Genomic DNA, 21,737 nt, shown 5'->3' on the forward strand with positions numbered 1-21,737 from the left:
ATTGTCAGATGCTGCTGACAGTATAGCATGTGAAACCTTGAAAAGAAGCTATAATAAAACTAGTTTGGCACAGTCAAGAAATCTTAGCAAACTATCTTGCTTTACAACATTACCATGTGGGATTACTGATTTTCAAATCCATGAAAAAGTGAAAGCAATTTAAATTTCTTTGATAATTACTCCTAACACCTTGCTATTCAAAGTAGCAATATCTACTAAAAATCCCCAGAGTCAAACTTGTTGGGCAGGATCAGTGTTACTTATATGTAGGTACGTGCGGCATGCATTTTGACCAAATGCCTGCTCTTTAAAATCATGCTTTCCTCAAGTTGTAAAATACAAACTGTCCCCCAGCAATGGGCTTACCTGGATCAGTGTTGCCTGCACTGAGCTGTGCACAGACATTGTCATTCTCCTGTAGAGCCTTTTTAAAGTAGAAAATTCCCAAATTGTGCTTGCTCATGGCAAAATGGATGCAACCAAGATTATTCCAGAACATGCATCGTAAGCATTCACCTGAAAAAAAACACAAATAAATTTGTCCACAGACACATTTTACGGTTGATGCACATCATAAAGAATCGCGCTTACCTAGCATGGTGCAATTCTATACGCAACTCCACTCAGTCCCCACAGAACAGTTTATACGGCATTTAAAATTGAGGAAATATCTGAACATTTTGTAAATTCCTTTTCTTTTAAAATCTCTTTTACTAAAGGTGATAAGCCAACGCTGCGTATTGATTTTGTTAGCCTGTTTAGTCTTTTTTTGATTTAATTTTTAATAATTGTAGGCAAATGATTCAAAAATGACAAAGACAAAAAATGTTTATTTGTAATATAATATGTATGTATTGCACCCACACAAAAAAATACTATGTAGAAACTGGCAAGAATGAAACATGTATATATGGAAATAGTTAAAATATATTAAATGAAGAAAAGAAAAAATATATAAAATAGAATATATAAAACCCTGCTGTTGGTTGTTAAACTGTAAGTCTCCACTGTTCGTTTGGTTCACACTTTTTTTTTTTTTGGAAGATTAGTGTCCTGAGCTAACATCCGTGCCCATCTTCCTCTACTTTATATGTGGGACTCCTACCACAGCATGGCTTGACAAGCGGTGCCATGTGCACCCAGGATCCAAACTGGCAAACCCTGGGCCACCGAAGCAGAATGTGTGAACTGAACAGCTGTGCCACCGGGCCAGTCCCAGTTTTACATTTTTACCTGGTCAAATTTAGTAATCTTTTCTAAGCTTTATGGTTCTTAAATTTTGGATAATGTTTAATCAAGGCTTCCCTACCACAAAATTAAAAGGTTCATCCAAGTTTTCTTTTGTTGCTTTTGTGATTTTATTTTTACCTTTTCATCCTTCATCTTTCTGGATTTTATTTTGGTGTAATGAAAGCTTTAGTTTTCCTTTTCTAAACGGCTTCCCAAGCATTCCAAAACAATTTACAGATAGTCCATCTTTTCCTCAATGATATAAAATGCTTGACTGGATTGACAAAATTAATAATCAGGATATTCAATGCTTAACACTAAAAACTAAAGGTTAGCTTCTGATGTATTTTAAAATTAAGCAATTATAATATTTAAAAAAGGAGGAAAACTATGCTTAGGATAAAAAGTAGTAGGAAATACACTGAAATGTTTAAAGGAGGTTGCTTCTAGATAGTGGCATTGAACATAGAACAAGTAAGAAAAATTCTATCCTCAAATGTTCTCTAATAAGCATATTTTATCAGCAGCAAAATTAATTTTATATATAGAAAGCAAATTAAATATTTTAAAATTAGTAACTAGGAAAAACATCAATATATAAAATACATAACTATATGAAAATCTTTCTTATTAAATTATCATAACTGTTAACTGGTCAACTACATGACCTGCTCCTGACTCCATTTTAGAAGCTGATAATATCAATCTTGAAATCAGCATGAAGGCAATCCTAAGCAAAATCTTCTCATAGCATATTATCTTTCTAGTCTGAGGGATCATTTCAGTGTTTGGGTGTTAGTGGGCCTCTGAGAGGAAACTATGACAATAAAACCACCTAAAATAAAAATCTAGCAGAATTAAAAATGGGTACTCAGAACAAACAGAATACCTAAGAGAATTATAATGGAACAATTGCCTTTCTCCATCCTCTGTGACTCCACTGAACTGACGGGCTAAACGGAATAAAGTTTGAGTATGTTTGCACGTGTGTTCCATGCATGTACCCAAATAGAATCTGAAACAAAATGAATTAAAACCTTATTCATCCTTTGCATTTTAAACCTGGTGTAAAAGATTTTCAATAGTTTAGCCTCATGCCCTAAACAAATTGATTTTCCTCCTTCCTCCCCATAAAACAGCAATGATGTGAACTTAAATGACAGCTGCAAATTTTACCTTTCATTTTACCACTACTATCAAGCAATTCGTTAAATCTTTCTAAATAGAGGTAAGAATGGATAACAGTAATTATCTTCCTAACTTTAAGCAAGATTTTTGATATAGTTAATGTTCTAAATAAATCATTATATTCTTCACTGCTTTTATGGGAGAAAAGGGAAACATAAAAACATTATCATCTCGTTTCCTTAAAAGAGCTCACGTCAAAAGGCAAAAGCCCATGGGACCTTATGCCCCAGACACAATTTCTAAGCTGGTATTAAAATACAAAAAGAGAAGTGATGTCAGCACCATGGCAGACTAAGTGGTCCCCTGTGTCCTTCCCCTCTAAGTTATAACTGAACAGACATTCTTTAACCAACAGAGGATTCCCTACACAGCATAACAGGATGCCTGAGAGATCCAGGCAGCCACACATCTGAAGGTGGTTGGACTGGATCCCCAGAAAGCAGTGGAACTAGGTGAACCCGCCCCGCCCTGGCAGCAGTGATGCAGGTCTCAGGTCCTCACACAGTGGCCCAGTGCAACTCAAAGCAGAGGTGGGGGCAGCCCAGCCTGTGGGAACGATCCCCACCGAGTGGCAGCATAGGCACCCCTGCATAGGCACCCCTCCTGCCTAGTGCTGCAGCTCAGCTGCACTGCCCTCAAGCACTAGGACAGCACCAACCTGTGCAATAGAAAATGCACCCCCCCACCTAGCACAGCAGCACTGCACGAGTGACTCGCCCTCCAAGTGCAGAGGTCCCGCCCACATGAGTGCAACCTGCTGAGCAGCTATGGCCAGCCCGTGCAAACTCAGGGTGGCCCTACCAGCACAACTACAGCACATGGGGAAGGATCAGAAAACACAGCTCCTGTCCCCCCTGCACCCCCAGCAGTGGCAGGTGGAATCTGCAACCTGAAACCACAAATGTGCCAGCAAAGGATCAGTTCATCAACACCATGAAGAGCTACAGTAATACTTCAGAGCAGAAGGAAAATGACAAATCTCCAGAAACCAATCCTGAAGCCACAGAAGATTACAACCTAAATGAGAGAATTCAAAATAGCTGTCATAAAGAAACTAAATGAGTTATAAGAAAATAGACAGTTCAATGAGCTCTGGAATAAAATTAATGAGCAGAAAGAATACTTCACCAAAGAGACTGAAACTCTAAAAAAAACCACCAAACAGAACTTGTGGACATGAAGAACACAGTTAATGAGACAGAAAAAATCTAGTAAGCATAAAAAATAGACTGATATTATAGAGGACAGAATTAGTGAATTAGAGAATAGAAATACAGAAAAGCTTCAGGTAGATGGGAAGAGAGAACTAAAATTTTTAAAACATGAAATTCTTCAAGAAATATCTGACTCAACTAGGAAAAGCAATATAAGGATTTCAGGTATTCCAGAGGGAGAAGAAAGGGAGAAAAGACCAGAGAGCTTGTTCAGAGAAATAATAGTCGAGAAGTTACTAAACCTGGGGAAGAAACTAGACTTAAACTACAGGAAGCCCATCAAACTCCTAATTACATCAATACAGAAAGACCTTCTCCAAGGCATACAATATTAAAACTGGCAAAAGCCAATGACAAAGAAAAATATTAAGGTCAGCAGGCAAAAGAATATAACCTACAGAGGAACTCCATCAGGCTCTCAGTGGATTTCTCAGCAGAAACCGTACAGGCCAGGAGAGAATGGAATGATATACTCAGAATACTGAAAGACAAAAACTTGCAGCCAAGAATACTCTATCCAGCAAAACTATCCTTCAGATACAATGGAGAAATAAAAGCTTTCCCAGGTAAACAAAAGCTGAGGGAGCTCATTGCCACTATCCCTCCCTTATAATAAATGATAAAGGAAGCCCTCCTACCTGAAACAAAAAGACAAAGGTTTTCAAAGTTTTGAGCAAGGAGATAAATAGACGGACAAAATCAGAAAATTGCAGCTTGGGGCCGGCCCCATGGCCAAGTGGTTAAGTTTGCATGCTCCGTTTCAATGGCCCAGGGTTTCACTGGCTCGAATCGTGGGTGTGGACATGGCACTGCTCATCAGGCCAAGCTGAGTCGGCATCCCACATGCCAAAAGTAGAAGGACCCACAACTAAAAGTATACAACTACGTACCAGGGGGCTTTGGGGACAAAAAGGAAAAAATAAAATCTTAAAAAAAAGGAGAAAATTACAGCTCTCTATCAGAACAGGTTAGCAAACAATTGTAACAAAAAAGATAAAGGGAAGGAAAGCATCAAAAATAACTATAAACACTTAATTTACTCACAAATTCACAACACAAAAAAGAATAATTTGTGAAAACAATAACTCAGAGGGATGGAACTTGCTTAGGCTAATGGAGATAAGAGGCTATCAGAAAATGGACTATCTCATCTAGGAGATCTTTTATACAAACCTCTAAACATGGTAACCACTAAACAAAAAATAAGAGCAGAGTCGCAAAGTATAAGCAAAGAGAAAACTGAGAAAACCATCACAGAAAACCACCAAATTGAAATGGCAGTCAGAGATACAAGGGAAAAGAAATAATGGAAATACAGAACAATCAAAAACGAGATAAAATGGCAGTATTAAGCCCTCATATGTCGATAATCACTCTAAACGTAAGCAGACTGAATTCTCCAATCAAAAGACACAGAGTAGGGGCTGGCCTGGTAGTGCAGCAGTTAAGTTCGCCATTCAGATCCCAGGTGTGGACCTATGCACCACTTGTCAAGCTATGTTGTGGCAGGCATCCCACATATAAAGTAGAGGAAGATGGGCACGATGTTAGCTCAGGGCCAGTCTTCCTTGGCAAAAAAAAGAAAAAGAAAAAAAAGAGGAGGATTGGTGGCAGATATTAGCTCAGGGCTAATCTTCCTAAAACAAAACAAAAAAAAGACACAGAGTGGCTGGAAGGATTAAAAAACAAGACCCAAGGGACGGCCTGGTGGTGAAGCAGTTAAGTTTGCACACTCTACTTCAGCAATCCAGGGTTGACAGGTTTGGATCCTTGGTGTGGACATACACACTGCTCATCAAGCCATGCTGTGGTGGCATCCCACAGACAAAACAGAGGAAGACTGGCACAGATGTAGCTCAGCCACAATCCTCCTCAAGCAAAAGAGGAAGATTGGCAACAGATGTTAGCTCAGGGCCAATCTTCCCCACCAAAAAACAAAAACAGTAAAAACAAGATGCAACAATATGCTGTCTCCAGGAAATGCATCTCAGCTCTAAAGACAAACACAGGCTCAGAGTGAAGGGATGGAAGACAGTATTCTGAGTTAATGGGAAGCAAAAGAAGGCAGGTTGCCATACTTAGACAAAGCAGACTTCAAGATAAAAAAGACAATGAGAGACAAAGAGGGGTAGTATATAATGATAAAAGGGACATTCCACCAAGAGGACTTCAGAACACTTCATAACACTTATGAATATATACGCACCTTACAACTGTGGCCTTAAATGAAACACTGGACCAGATGGACTTAATAGATACAAATATAGAACATTCTGTCCAAAAACAGCAGAATATACATTCTTCTCAAGTGCACATGGAATATTCTCAAAGACAGACCATATGTTGGGAAACAAGGCAAGCCTCAATAAGTTTAAGAAGGCTGAAATCATATCAAGCATCTTTTCCAACCACAGTGCTATAAAACAACAAATCAACTACAAGAAAAAGGTCAAGAAAGGCATGAATATGCGGAGATTAAACAACATGCTATTGAACAACCATTGGATCAATGAAAAAATCAAAGGAGAAATAAAAAAATACCTGGAGACAAATGAAAATGAAAACATAACATACCAACTCCTATGGGATGCAGCAAGAGCGGTCCTAAGAGGGAAATTCATAGCAATACAGGCCCACCTTAACAAACAAGAAAAAGCTTAAATAAGTAATCTTAAACTACACCTAACAAAACTAGAACAAGAAGAACAAATAAAGCCCAAAGTGAGCAGAAGGAGGGAAATAATAAAAATTAGAGCAGAAATAAATGAAATAGAACCTAAAAAATAGAAAGGATCAATGAAACTAACAGCTGGTTCTGCGAAGATACACAAAATTGACAAACCCTTAGCCAGACTAAGAAAAAAAGAGAGAAGGTACAAATACATAAAATTAAAAATGAAAGAGGAGAAATTACAATGGATACCACAGAAACACAAAAGATTATAATACTATGAAAAAAACACCAACAAATCAGAAAACCTAGAAGAAACGGATAAATTCATTTTTTTTTTTTAAAGATTGGCACATGAGCTAACATCTGTTGCCAAACTTCTTATTTTTCTTCTTCTCTCCAAAGCCCCCCAGCACACAGTTGTATATTCCAGTTGTGAGTGCCTCTGGCTGTGTTATGTGGGACACCACCTCAGCATGGCCCAATGAGTGGTGCCATGTCCGTGCCCAGAACCCAAACTGGAGAAACCCTGGGCCACTGATGCGGAGTGCATGAACGCAATCACTTGGCCATGGGGCCAGCCCCAATAGATTCTTTTTTAGAATAACAAAAAATATTTTACTAAAATGTAAGATTTACAGAAGTTTCCAGATAAGCTATACAAAATGGTCACAAGCTTTTTCTTGAAGAGAGGATTCACTGTGACAGCAAAGTCACAATGTTATTAGTGAGGGCTGCGATGTTTGTTCAATGTTCCCATTTTGGTTCAAACAATCAAGCTTGTCCATCTACAGTGTCTAAATAAAGTCAGACTTGGCTATAGAGCATATACTAAAGAACTGGTTAGCTGCTTTTAACCAACGCAATTAGATCACCATAAAAAGAGGGAAGGAGCCCATTAAATTAAAATAAAACTAACCCCCCAAAACATAATAAAGAAAACACCCACACCCCTGTAGCTAACCCTGACAAGTACCTTCATTCACAATGCTTTACACTTAAACCATGATGGGGAAAATTAATAAAAGCAGAGCGGGGCCACTGCTTTCACATGTTTTGCGACAATCCAGATGATACTTCTAGCCTCTGCTCATGTTTTACAACAGTGAATCAGGACAAGACATAGATTTACACCAGAGGACTGAAGATGTCTAGCCTTTTATTCTGTAATGTTTCTAAGACTGTGTCCATTAAATGCAAACAAACAAGGAAGAAGTCTTGGCAGAACAGGAGAAGTGACACACACCTGACGATCAGATAAATTTAAATATTATTCATGGCATATGGCCTAGTCCATGCTCTAGCTGCTTCTATGGCTTGGGCTTCGTTGGTCTTCCAATGCTCTGGTACATCATTTGCTAATGGATCATCTGGATTAGGAGCACTTAACAAAGCCTGGATCAATAGCAGAACTGTGCAGATCTGCGGTGCTGGGGACCACTTATCTTTCAAATTATCTAAACACATCCTTCCCAACTTGTCTACATTAGGATGATAAATTTTGTCATAAAACATACTTTAGGAGCTGCCATTGGGCATTCTTCTGGAAGAAATAGTTCAAGTTTAAAAGTCCCTCCCTCAAAGGGGGAATCCTGGGTGCCAGCAATGACCACATGAAAATAACGGGTGTTGCTTTCATCCAGTTCTGCTTTAATGCCAGGAACTAGTTCTGCCAGCAAATGCTGGGTTTCCTTGATAATCCTGTGGGGTAGCCCAGCCATCTTGTCATATCCCAAGTTTGGCCTCTGGTCTTATACCTGGTTCTGCTCACCTCACGTGTGAGTGGAAGTCCTGGATAAATTCTTAGACTCACATAACCTCTCAAAACTGAATAAAGAAGAAACAGAGAATCTGAATAGACCAATCACAAGTAGAGATAGAAACAGCAATAAAAAAGTTCCCAAAAACAAAAGTCTAGGAACAGATGGCTTCTCTGGAGAATTCTACCAAACATTCAAAGAAGAATTAATACTTATCCTTCTCAAGCTATTCCAAAAAACTGAAGAAGATGAACACTCTCTGACTCATTCTAAGAGGCCAATATTACCCTGATACCAAAACCAGACAAGGACAAGACAAGGAAGGAAAGTTACAGGCCAATATGCTGATGAACATAGATGAAAAATCCTCAACAAAATATTGGCAAATCGAATATAGCAATACATTAAAAGGATCACACACCATGACCAAATGGGATTTATACCAGCGATGCAGGGATGGTTCAACATCCGCAAATCAATCAATGTGATATAACCACATTAACAAGATGAGGAATAAAAGTCACATGATCATTTCAATAGAGGCAGAGAAAGTATTTGACAACATCCAACATCTATTTATGATAAAAACTCTCAATAAAATGGGTATAGAAGGAAAGTACCTCAACATAATAAAGGCCATATATGATAAACCCACAGCCAACATGACACTTAATGGTGAAAAAAATTGAAAAGCCACCCGTCTGAGAACAGTAACAAGACAAGGGTACCAACTCTCACCACTCTTATTCAACATAGTATTAGAGGTTTTGGTCAGAGAAATTAGGCAAGAAAAAGAAATAAAAGGTATTCGAACTGGAAAGGAAGAAATAAAACTCTCACTATTTGTGGACAACATGATTCTATATATAGAAGATCCTAAAGAATCCACCAGAAAACTATTAGAAATAATCAACAACTAGAGGAAACTTGTAGGGTACAAAATCAACCTACAAAACTCAGTTGCATTTCTATACATTAATAACAAACTAGTAGAAAGAGAAGTTAAGAATACAATCCTATTTACAATCGCAACAAAAAGAATAAAATATCTAGTAATAAATTTAACCAAGGAGATGAAAGACCTATACACTGAAAACTGTGAGACGTTATTGAAAGAAATCAAAGAAGACATAAAGAAATGGAAAGATCCCATAATCACGGATTGGAAGAATAAACGTAGATAAAATGTCCATATTACCTAAAGCAATCTACAAATTCAATGCAATCTCAATCAGAAACCAAATGACTTTCTTCACAGAAACAGAACAAAGAATTCTAAAATTTATATGGAATAACAAACGACCCCGAATAGCAAAAGCAATGCTGAGAAAAAAGAACAAAGCTGGAGGCATCACAGTCCATGACTTCAAAATATACTACAAAGCCACAGTAATCAAAACAGCACAGAACTGGCAGAAAAACAGGCACACAGATCAATGGAACAGAAGTGAAAGCCTGGAAATAAAACCACACACCTACGGACAGCTAATCTTCGACAAAGGAGCTAAGAAGATATAATGGAGAAAGGAAAGTCTCATCAATAAACGGTGTTGGGAAAACTGGACAGCCACAAGCAAAAGAATCAAAGTAGACCATTATCTTTCTCCATACACAAAAATTAACTCAAGGGGCCAGCCCCGTGGCTGAGTGGTTAAGTTGGCGCTCTCTGCTTCAGTGGTCTGGGGTTTCACCAGTTCGGATCCTGGGTGCAGACATGCCACCGCTCATCAAGCCATGCTGAGGTGGCATCCCACATGCCACAACTAGAAGGACCCACAACTAAAAGTACACAACTATGTACCAGGGTGCTTTGGGGAGAAAAAGGAAAAAATAAAAAATCTTTAAAATGGATTAAAGAGTTCCAGGTAAGACATGAAACCATAAAACTCCCAGAAGAAAACAGGCTCTCTTTGACATCGGTCTTAGAAGGATCTTTTTGAATACCATGTCTACTCAGGAAAGGGGAACAAAAGAAAAAATAAACAAATGAGGCTTCATCAGACTAAAGAATTTCTGCAAGGCAAAGGAAACCAGGAAGAAAATGAAAAGACAACCCACCAACTGGGAAAAATATTTGCCAAATCATATATCCAATAAGGGGTTAATTTCTAAAATATATAAAGAACTAATGCAATTCAACAACAAAAACAACCTGATCAAAAAATGGGCAGAGGATATGAACAGACATTTTTCCAAAGAAGATATACAGATGGCCAATAGGCACATGAAAAGATGTTCAACATCACTAATTATTAGGGAAATGCAAATCAAAACCACAATGAGGTATCACCTTATACCCATCAGAACGGCTATAATTCACAAGACGAAAAATAACAAAACTTGGAAAAGACATGGAGAAAAGGGAACCCTCATACACTGCTGGTGGGAATGCAAACTGGTGCAGCCACTATGGAAAATAGTATGGAGAGTTCTCACAAAAATTAAAAATACAAATACCATATGATCCAGGTATCCCACTATGGATATTTATCCAAAGAATATGAAATCAACACTACAAAGAGATTTATGCACCCCTATGTTCACTGAAGCATTATTCACAATAGCCAAGATGTGGAAGCAACCCAAGTATCCATCAAGTGATGAATGGATAAAGAAGATGTGGTACGTACACACACACACACACACACACACACACACTACTACTCAGCCATAAAAAAGCCAAAATCGCCCCATTTGCAACAACATGGATGCACCTTGGGGGTTTCGTGTTAAGTGAACAAGCCAGACAGAGAAAGACAAATACCGCATGATTTCACTCATATGTGGAAGATAAAACACATGGACAAAGAAAACAGGTTAGTGGTTACCAGGGCGGGAGAGGGTGGGGGGTGGGGTAAACGGGCATAAATGTATGGTGACAGATAAAAACCAGACTATTGGTGGTGAACATGACGCAGTCTATACAGAAACTGATATATAATAATGGGCACCCGCAATTACAAAATTATAAACAAATATGACCTCAATAAAATAATTTAAAAAAAGGAAAAAAGAAAGAGTGAGCAGGTGAGGTGAAAGAAAAGTAAAAGAAGTGAGCCTTCTTCTAAAATGGAAACTAGCAATAAAATTCCAGGAATCTTCTGCAGCACAAATAATAAAACTTTTTCATTAAAAAAATAGCAGAGATCACTCTGAAGATCAGTCTAAGGGAAAAAACAAGCATCAAGAGGTAAAAGAGCCAAGAAGAAAACAGAAAATTTCACAATTTTGTTTTACCTGTTTTCATGAATCCTGGATGCTCAGCAATGTTGGAACTATTTAGTAGCTTCACAGCTTTTCGATAATTGCCCCTTAAGTACTCAAAATTGCTTTTAAGAAACAGAGACGGTGCAGACTGTAAAGAAAATACAAGTTACTTACAATTTGTTTTCAGATGCCTAATGCAAGATCATAATCACACTGTTGCACTGACGTGTTAAGAGCGTAAATGAATCACTTAAGTCGTGGTCACAAAAAATAAGTCTCTAAATTTTTCACTGTTCTCACAATCTAAAAAAAATTAAACTTGTTAGAGAACACCTTATAAATGGACTTATTAAAGGTCTACCTAAAAAAATACACACAACATATATGTAGAAGAATATAGTCTGCAGAGAATCAACTGACTGTGATCATCGATTACACTACTAACTGGAAACCATATTAGCTGCACAAACCAGGCCCTTCATTTTAGTGGTTATTAGAGAGGCTGGTGATGTCTCTTATTTTTTAGGATACAAATGCACCCTCATTAGAAGCCAAAGAGGTAAAAATAATCAAATGCTTTTCCAAATAGGAAAAAAAAAAAGTGTCACTCCATGAATGGAAAAATTTCCTAACAGAATGCCTTATTTTTGAGCGGTAATGTTACAAAAATCATGTTTTAGATTGCAGAATCTCTCTCGCTTCTCCTAAGAATCTTGATGGTGGAGGGTCATCTACGTAGTACCTACTTAGAATGCAAAACTATGCAGAGGTCTGGGGACTGAACATCCATCCAGGAGGACATCTGGAATCCTTGTCTCGTTATTCACTCACTTTAGCCTAGCTACAGGCTTTCCTTCTAAATCCTCATTCACGCTTTGCTCTGCCTCCTAGTCACTGAGGACACAAGGCTTTCCAGGCTTACTCCAGGCAATACTTCCTCCTGAAGTTTTCCCTGCCTTCGGTATGACTATAACACTGCATTACAATTTATTTTCCTGTTTGCCTCTCCCCTACTACGATGGCATCCTTTAAGGCAGGGATCATGTCTTTTTATCTCAAACAAAGTTTGATAACGGCTGGGTGACTAGTTAGACCTTTCCCTCTTAGCCTCAAGTGTACCCCCCTCAGTTTTGGGTTACAATTGTTCTCCTCAAAAATCACTTGAGTACTGACTCAGTGGCTAAACCGGATCCTGGGTGAGATTTCTAGGGCCAATTTTCCTGAATTATTCTTACAACGAACCATATCTCCTTATGATTTCATACTTTTAATTAACAGTTTTCCTAAAAGCATCAAGAATGTTCACAATTCTGTCTCTTCTCTCTACGGTCTTAAAAATTATTTATCAGTGGAGGGAGTGGAAGGAAAGACTCATTATATTTCAAATACTCTAGCACCAGTCAAACTGAAGGTATTGGCAGATTTGGGCTACAACTGGACTGTTAATCTTTGATAAATGTTTTGAGCATAATCTAAAAAAATCTTAAAGTGTCTAATTAACAGCAAATGTTTAAGTGAATTATGATAAACTGCTCACAGAACACTAGATAGTTTTTTTAAATGTTGGTTTTGAATGCTACATACCAAGGGGAAATGTTTGCTATAATCTTAAGTGAGAAAAGTATTATATTAATATTAAATTGTACAGACAGTATGATCACTACTTCACAACTCAATATCAAGGTTTATATCTGGTAGTATATACATACTATAATAGAGTAAAATAAATTATTTAAAACTGACAAATACCTATTGTCCAAATAAGAAAGTTTTAGGACATAAAAGCGACATATTGGGGAAAAAAAAAAAAAGAGAGAAAAGTCAGGAAGAAACTTACATTTCCAGCTGTGTTCATGACTGACTTGATTTCCCTTTTGCATGCTTTCAGGGACTTCATTTGGATATAAGCTCTTACTTTATACTGTCAAAGGAAAAATGGCAGTCTGTGTGAGAACTACGGTGGATTTACACATACTAAAGTAGCTGTACTTTCTAGTTAAAGAAATTGAACCCAATCTGTTTATAACATAGTTGTACCAATTACCTGCAAAAGCAAGTTTAAAATTATCTTTATCTATTTTTACTATACTTAGAATATACTCTAAAAAACTAAAAACATGCTGGAATAAAATTTACACATAAGTGCCAAGTAAAAATCCTATCAATTCTTATCTGTACACGTCTAGCCAACAATGAACTTTAAAATTCTACAAACTGATTTTATCATCCAATACATTCCCAGGCCATTTCTCTCAGTCTTCTATAGAGTAATTAAAAGAAATGATATTACATTACCACCTGAAGCACAATATATTTTGAAGGATAAATGTGCTTCCAAACTATAATACTTTAAAGTCAAAAAAATACACGCCTTGAATTATTACCTGCTTTCAAAGATCTATCACATTCTTCATCATTCACAGCTGCAAGTAAACATATGTGATGTATAACCTCTCAAAATTTACGCTACCTGATGTATCTTTGATTTTGCAGCTTCTATTAGAGCTCCACTTTCAGCTTTATGATTAGATCCGTCTTTGTTGGTGTTATTACCAGTCTGTAGGGTGATGAAACAAAGTTAACCCAAATTAACTATTTTTGACCATAATTTAAATCAGTGATTTCCAAGTGAGCTAATCTGAATCACCTAGAGAGCATTTTCAAAATTCAGAATCCCAGGTCCCACTCCCAGAGATTCAGGTCTAACAGTCTGGAGTGGGTGACAGGAAGCCCTACTATGAGACCCTCACAGTTGAGCATAATGATAGGCCAGGTTTAAAAAGCATGGATCTGGGGCCAGCCTGGGGGCGCAGAGGTTGGGTTCGCACGTTCCGCTTCTCGGTGGCCCCGGGTTCGCCGGTTCAGATCCTGGGTGTGGACATGGCACCGCCTGGCACGCCATGCTGTGGTAGGCGTCCCACATATAAAGTAGAGGAAGATGGGCATAGATGTTGGCTTGGGGCCGGGCTTCCTCAGCAAAAAGAGGAAGACTGGCAGTAGTTGGCTCAGGGCTGATCTTCCACAAAAAAAAGGAAAAAATAAATAAAAAGCATGGATATTACTTGGGCAAAACTCAGGTGATCCTTCTAAAACCCAGAACAGATCATGTCATTCTCTGCTTAATAAGTTTCTCTGGTATCAACACTGCCAACATCCTACCCTAAATTCCTAGTAAAGTATTCAAAATCCTTCACAGTATAACCCATATTTGAGTTGTCGATCTCATCTGCTGATCTCCATTACATATCTCAGGTACTACCCATTTCAGATTGCCAGAAATTCCTCCAACACGCCACTCTCACACCTTTGGGGCTATTTTCTCTGCCAAGATGGCTATCCTGCTCCATACTTCCTCTTCTGACTTGCTGAACTATTACATCTTTCAAGGACCAAGTCAAACATCCGAACATCTCTGAAACCTTCCCTAACCTGCTTCCTCCCAGTCCAGGAACAGATATTGCTCAATCTTTCTCCTCCCACAGACCTGAGTTCCTTGAAAACAACTGCAATGTTTTCATTTTTGTCACCTTAGTACCTAGCAGAGCACAGAAAAGTTTGTTTAACTGAGTTATAGTTCATCAACTATTGCAAGTACGGAACATAGAAATTTTACTAATATTTTACTAAAGAGTGTTTAGGAATAACGCTGATTATTTAACTGAACTCTCATATATATATATATACACACACACACACACATTCACATACCTTGTTAAACTGAAAACAGCAACATTAGATGTTTATTTTTAAACCTCAAGAACTTAGACAGGTAGAAAGAAAGGTACTGACGATGTTTTCTGCAAATACTCCATGTTTTTACAAAAAGGCCAGGGAGAGGAAGAAAGAATTATCCCTAGACAATGAGAAGCACACGCAAAATAAAGAACCAGAGAACTAAGATGTATCGCTAATGTGCACCAACTCTCTTATTAGAACATGGTGAAGCTTGTCACAAATGTGCGCTCTTTTTGAAGAACTTTAACAATGAAATTTTCCCTAGTGAAAACTATCTTGTTTATCCAGATTATGGAATTCTACTGTCTCAAGTCTAATCTTTACATTCTGTAAAACCATTATCTCACATACAAAAAGATGCTAACATACATCCTTGGTCACTAGAGAAATTTAAACTATTATGAGATATCACATCACACCCATTAGGATGGGTACAATTTAAAAAAAGATAACGGATTGGCAAGAATGAGAAGAAACTGGAACCCTTGTAAGTTGCTGGTAGGAAAGTAAAATAGTGCAGTTACTTTAGAAAACAGTCTGGTAGTTCCTCCTAAGGTGCAATATAAAGTTACCATATGATGCAGCAACTCTACTCTTAAATATATACCCAGGAAAACCGAAAACATATGCCCTTATAAAAACTTGTACATAAATGTTTATAGAAGCATTATTTACAATAGCTAATAGTGGAAAGCACCCAAATGTCCATCAATTGATGAATGGATAAAAAATGTGGCATATTCATATAATGCCATATTATTCGGCCATAAAAAAGAATGACATATATGAAAAAGGAATGAAGTACACGCTACAACATGGTAAAAGCTGAAAATATTATGCTAAGTGAAAAGAGACCAATTACAAAAGACCACATATTGTATGATCTCATTTTTATGAAATGTCCGTGACAGGCAAATCCAGAGACAGAAAGTAGACTAGTAGTTGCCAGGAGCTGAGGGAAGGGGGAAATGGGAATGACAAATAGGTACAGGGTTTCTTTTTGGGGTGATAAAAATGTTCTGGGATTTAGATAGTGGTAACGGTTGTACAACTCAGTGAGTATAATAAAAACCACTGAATTGTACACACTTTAAAATGGTAAATTATGTGAATTACATTTCTTTTTCTATTTTTTTGGTCATTAAATCAAAATTTTAATTCAACTGTCTCTCCCTACCTAGCCTGTGGACTGCCTGAGGATAGGCATAATTCTTTTTATTTTTATTTATTTATTTTATTTATTTTTATTTTTTTATATTTTTCCTTTTTCTCCCCAAAGCCCCCCAGTACACAGTTGTATATTTTAGTTGTGTGCCCTTCAAGTTGTGGCACATGGGATGCCACCTCAGCATGGCCTGATGAGTGGTGCCATGTCCGCACCCAGGATCCGAACTGGTGTAACCCTGGGCCGCCGAAGTGGAGCACACGAACTTAACCACTCGGCCACGGGGCCGGCCCCTGATTTTCATTTATTAAAAAAATTTTTTTTAATTGAGGTATAATTGACATATAACATTAGATGTTTCAGGGGTACAATATAATGATTCAATATTGGTATATATTGCAAAAGGAATAAGTCTAGTTAACTTCCGTCACCACACCTAGTTACAAATTTTTTTCTTGTGAAGATTTTAAAGATAAATTCTTAGCAACTTTCAAATACGCAATACATTATTAACTATAGTCACCATGGTGTGCAGAGAATTATATTTCAATAAAGCTGTTAAAATAATACTTAATAACCACAAATATTAACCACATTTTAAATTTTAGTCTGATCACCTCAGAACACTCACCTCATTCTTTCCATTTTTGTTATTGTTACCCTGTGAAATCATTTTTTCTAGGACAGCAAGGAGATGCAAAGCTTTCTCAGCTTGGTAGGTTAATATATACAGGTCTACAAGCAAAAAACACACTGCTTGGGCAAATTTTTCTTCTGGGGAGAAAAAAAACAGGAAAAGAAAAGTCATACTCCAAAGTGAAGAAAACATCTCACACCATTTCCCCCCAGAAAGCTCTAAAGAGCAAAGCCTAAGTCTTTACTTAAATGACTATTCATCACCTAGAGCCAGGAAGAGAAGCAACTTGCAAGGGCAACAATGCCATTCTACTAGTCATTTCAAGGCCTCTCATTTCAGGGATCCTAGTGACTCAACATTCTTTGGCAAAATATCTACCAGCCACCAGCACATGAAACGAGGAGCACTACTGTAGGTGGAAGGAAACCTCCATTCCAATACCTGCTTGGCTATGTACTCAATGTGTGGTCTCTGCACATCACTGAACTAATCTTTAGACTTCAGCTGGCTGACCTGTAAAACGCGGAGAATACTTTACCTGCCTGAAGGCAGGGGGTGGACCTGGTGATCCCTTAATGTTCCTTCTAACTGTAAAAAGGTCTTTGACTCTAGGAAATAGATTTCCTTTCTAGGCGTAGAGATGGGCAACAGAAATGATTTGACTACAGAGACAAAAGAAGCTAAGTGTGGATTGGAGCATATCAGAAAATTAAAACAGTCAAGAGGAAAATACAAAGACAAGTACTTCAAAGGAAGAAGAATCCAACGAAGAGAGGAAGGGCACCCTCGTATGATATAACACCGTTTTCCTTCCTCTTCAAAAGAGAAAAGTTAAAATAAGGTCTAAAAGAAGGCTGCTATAATCAAGAGGAGAAAATTCCAAAAGCCCTTACACGCCTCCAACAAGTCCTCCTGGCTCCATTCTCGCTCCTACACAGCAGCCAGAGCGGAATCCATTTTAAACTAAAATCAATGCAGCCGACGTGCAAAGGTCACAGATCTCCCAGGGTTTCCCACCACACTTAACACAGTAAGTCCTTACCTCGGCTACAAGGCTTTACATGCTCTGCCCCTTGCTACTTCTGATTTCATTTCCTACTGTTCTCTCCACCAAGCTCGTCACTGTGGCCTTCCTGCTGTTCCTCTCACTCATGAAACGCAAGCTCACCCCAGGTCCTCTGCCTGTACTATGACCTCTGGCTGGAATGCTCTCCCCCTAAAGAGTCGCATGGCACACCTCTTCTCTTCATTCAGGTCTCTTTTAAAATACTGTGTTATCCCAAGCCTTCCTTGATTACTTTATCTAAAAACAACATCCCCAGTCAATCTATCCTCTTTTTAGCTTTTCTTCACAGCATTTAACTACCTATATTATATATTATTTATATTTTTTATAATTTATATTATTTTATAATTTATATAAAATATAAAATATATTTATTATATTTTATAATTTATATTTATATTATTTATAATTTTAGCTTTTCTTCACAGCTTTTAACTACCTATATTATATATTATAAATATATAATTATTGTGTTGCTCTCTCTCTCCCACTAGTATATAAGCTTAATGAGGGTAAAGATTTTCTCTGGTTCATTCACTGCATTATCTTCAGATCCCAGAACAGTGTCTGGTCCATAGCATATGCTCAATAAATATATGTTGTATGAAGAAACAAGTAATAAAATTAAAAACAATAATAATAATTTTCAAAGAAGAAAAAAGGATTTGAATACTGACTATATTCCACTCATAGTACAAATTAACAGAATTTCATGAAGTGTTCTTGAAATCTAAAAACCAGCTTTACAGAAAAACCTATCTGTGCCATCCTAGAAATATAATTCCGATTTCTAGCTTTACAGAAGAAAGGAACTGGCCACTAGTTTCAGTCTTTCATCACTGACGTCTCTCCTGCCCACTCTGCCCTCAGGATTGAAAGAAGAGAAGTATCTTGAAAAGGCCTCCCTGGAGCCAGAGTAAACAGCTGTTGAACCAGTCGTCAGCAAAGGTGGACCCTGTAACTCTTCTCAGAGCACCACGGAGGAGGCACCGCACCCCACCATGTGTCCTGTGGTGACCACGTCAGCAATGAGGTGTTTATAAAGCAGGAATTCACATTAGTGTTTTGAATTTAAAAGAAAGTAACCATAGAGAAAAAGATAAAAATGTGAATCACAACTGACATCTGACTGCTCGTGGGCTGGAAACCAACAGCCCTCTCTAACAACCTGTCCTGGGTCCAGCTCTGCTGCTCTCTTTGTTCCCTCTTTCTTCCTTTGCCCTTACCTTTCTTACTACTCTTACTTGAGGCTAGTTAACTGTAAGCTAGTTAAGACACCAAAAAACCTAACATAGTTCTTACTAGCTACTTTATGATTACCCACAAAAATTTCAGTTACGCAATAGACAAAATAAAATACTATACCGCCCTCTAATATTCCAAAACACTCCTTCCTCAATACACTACTCATGGAAGAAAGGATCAGTACACTAGGTGGTATTTAAACAGCAAAGAGAAAACAGAAATCACTAAGTCTCTCCAATTAAAAGTGGCATTTCTAACGGTTATCTTCAAAAACAGGGGGAGGGGGAGATGGTAAAAAACATCCTGGATTCATCTAAAAGTGATATAATTTTTATCTTCTCTAACCATTAAGAAAATATGACCCAGCTTTTTTTCTTTCTTTAAATACTGACACATAATCTCTGATTCAGGTTATCTAGGTAAAAGTACCAGAGACCTTTGCAAGTATGAGAAGATAGGGAAATTTGTGACTTGACAGGTAACGTACCAAAAGGTTCTATGAACTGATAAAGTTTTTCACCAACTGATATCGCTTCTGTATACTGCCGCAGATGATAAAGAATGACCGCTTGATTGTAATACAACATGCTGTTTTCAACATCATCTAATCCGTCCATTTCTTCAACAGCTGAGTGGACCTATAAAACCATCAACAGGGATTATGCTCTAACAACGCTAAGAAAACAAAGAGCAAAATTGAAAGAATCTATATGAATAAACAGGAACACAGGCTGGCATTTCTTACTCTGAATTTTTCCACATTTTCAACAGGACCTCTAGATTTTAATTACCCTCACATACTAAAAATTATTTCATTCATCATAAAATTTTGTTAAGTAAAACATTTTGATGGAACTTCCTAGCACAAGGCAAGGCAATTCTCTTCCTTGCCACTGTGAGGTTATCTTCAATGTCTTAACTGTCAACATGGCCTCTAAGTTGGAGTCCCACTTTCTAGCCTCGAGGAATGAGCAAAACTCAAAATGACCTTTCCTATGAGAATGTTATGCAGTATGTATACATAAGTTTGATTCCATTTTGTAAAAACTAAAGTAAAATTTAAACATTTACAAACAATAGCTAACTACTTAACTATGTGCCAGGCCTGCTACATTAAATGAGAACATCTCACTTAATCCTCACCAGACCTCAAGGACATAGATAATATTATCATTTCCATTTTATAAATTAGGAAACAAGCACAAAAAGCTTAAATATCTTGCCCAAGGCCATATGGCTAGGAAGTATATTTTCTGATTTTCCTATTATGTTCACAACAAAAAAATAACTGTTCCCATAATAAAAAAGAATACATTTTTAAAGTAATGAACAACAAAATACACTTTGTCACACACGGCAGTGAAAATAGGCTTTTAATGGCTTTGCTAGAACCCTAAAATCCACATCTGCGACCAAAAGAAAAACATCACAACGCTTTGCTTTTTAAAGTTAATGACTATCTGTATATCCCTTCTGTAAGCTGCAGCAATAGGCTTTTCAGTTTTTTTTTTTAAAGATTGGCACCTAAGCTAACATCTGTTGCCAATCTTCTTTTTTTTTCTTCTTCTCAAAGCCCCCCAGTACATAGTTGTATATTCCAGTTGTAGGTCTTTCTGGCTGTGCTATGTGGGATGCCGCCTCAGCATGGCTTGATGAGCAGTGCCATGTCTGTACACAGGATCCGAACCAGCGAAACCCTGGGCCCCAGAAGCGGAAGCGGGGCACGTGAATTTAACCACTTGGCCACAGGGCCAGCCTCAGGCTTTTTAATTTTAATCAAGCTTCACAACCATTCTGTAATTCCATGTAACACATGAAACTGGAATTCTACCTGTCCTTAAACTTTCTTTGCCATTACAAAGATTGCAATAAACTACTGAGCAGTGTTAAGTAATTAATTCTAAGAGTGACATTTCCCTAAATTAAGCAGGGGAACTTTGATATACACGGACTTAACAACATTGGTTTGGCTAATGGCAAGGAACCAGGAGGTTCATGACACATAGTGATTTGTAATCAGACTTCTGCAGACTTCAATCACCTGTATGGTGAGCTTGACAAGGAGGTTCAAACGTTAACAATGGGTGCTAGCTGAAAAACAGCATGTGCATCTCAATGAGTCTGGGGTTCTTGATAATCTTCACTTATCAAGTCACTATTTTCAAGAGATTAAAAACAGTCTCTTTAAGTAGAGAAAAGAATTTCCAAAGAAAGACAACACTTTTTGGTAGTCATGTAATGGAGAGAGAATGAGCTAAGAAAAGATTAATTCTTAGGCTGAGAGGGGATTCTGGATAAATTAAGGAGTTTTGGATTCAGCAATGGTTGAATTTATGACATGATAGCCACATTTTTTATATTTCATCAAAATAATTCAGTAATTGCTCCAGCCAGAACAAAAATTACTCATCAAATGAGAAAAAAAGTTAATGAAAGCAGAATAGGATGAAAAGGTGTGTCACTATGCCCAGGACATGTGACTGAACAGAAGTATGATTTAGAGAAAGCCGGGAGACACAAGTGCAAACGCTTCTCGGAAACTCAAGAGAGATGGAAGTCACTGGGGGTGTGTGCGTGTGGGGGGGTTACTGAGTCAACCTTATTAAGAATAAAGGCTGG

General features: G+C 37.7%; 1 protein-coding gene and 1 pseudogene across 10 annotated transcripts in view; both read right to left on the minus strand.

The window, feature by feature from the left end:
• CNOT10 (CCR4-NOT transcription complex subunit 10) overlaps positions 1–21,737 on the minus strand; it is a 77,726-nt gene that overhangs the window by 30,513 nt on the left and 25,476 nt on the right. For all 10 annotated transcript variants that reach the window (XR_011426996.1, XR_011426995.1, XR_011426994.1 and 7 more), the window contains 6 exons: positions 19,606–19,756; positions 16,802–16,944; positions 13,741–13,827; positions 13,108–13,191; positions 11,301–11,418; positions 367–516 (listed from right to left, as the gene is read on the minus strand). Coding sequence is in view for 6 of the 10 variants with exons in the window: in XM_070238061.1 (XP_070094162.1) it covers positions 367–516; positions 11,301–11,418; positions 13,108–13,191; positions 13,741–13,827; positions 16,802–16,944; positions 19,606–19,756 (733 nt within the window). In the remaining 4 variants the exon portion in view is untranslated. The remainder of the gene's footprint in view (positions 1–366; positions 517–11,300; positions 11,419–13,107; positions 13,192–13,740; positions 13,828–16,801; positions 16,945–19,605; positions 19,757–21,737) is intronic.
• On the minus strand, positions 7,474–8,024 carry LOC100630315 (ubiquitin-conjugating enzyme E2 N-like; annotated as a pseudogene).

Source organism: Equus caballus, chromosome 16 (assembly GCF_041296265.1).
Source record: "Equus caballus isolate H_3958 breed thoroughbred chromosome 16, TB-T2T, whole genome shotgun sequence".
In the NCBI taxonomy this organism is placed as follows: domain Eukaryota; kingdom Metazoa; phylum Chordata; class Mammalia; order Perissodactyla; family Equidae; genus Equus; species Equus caballus.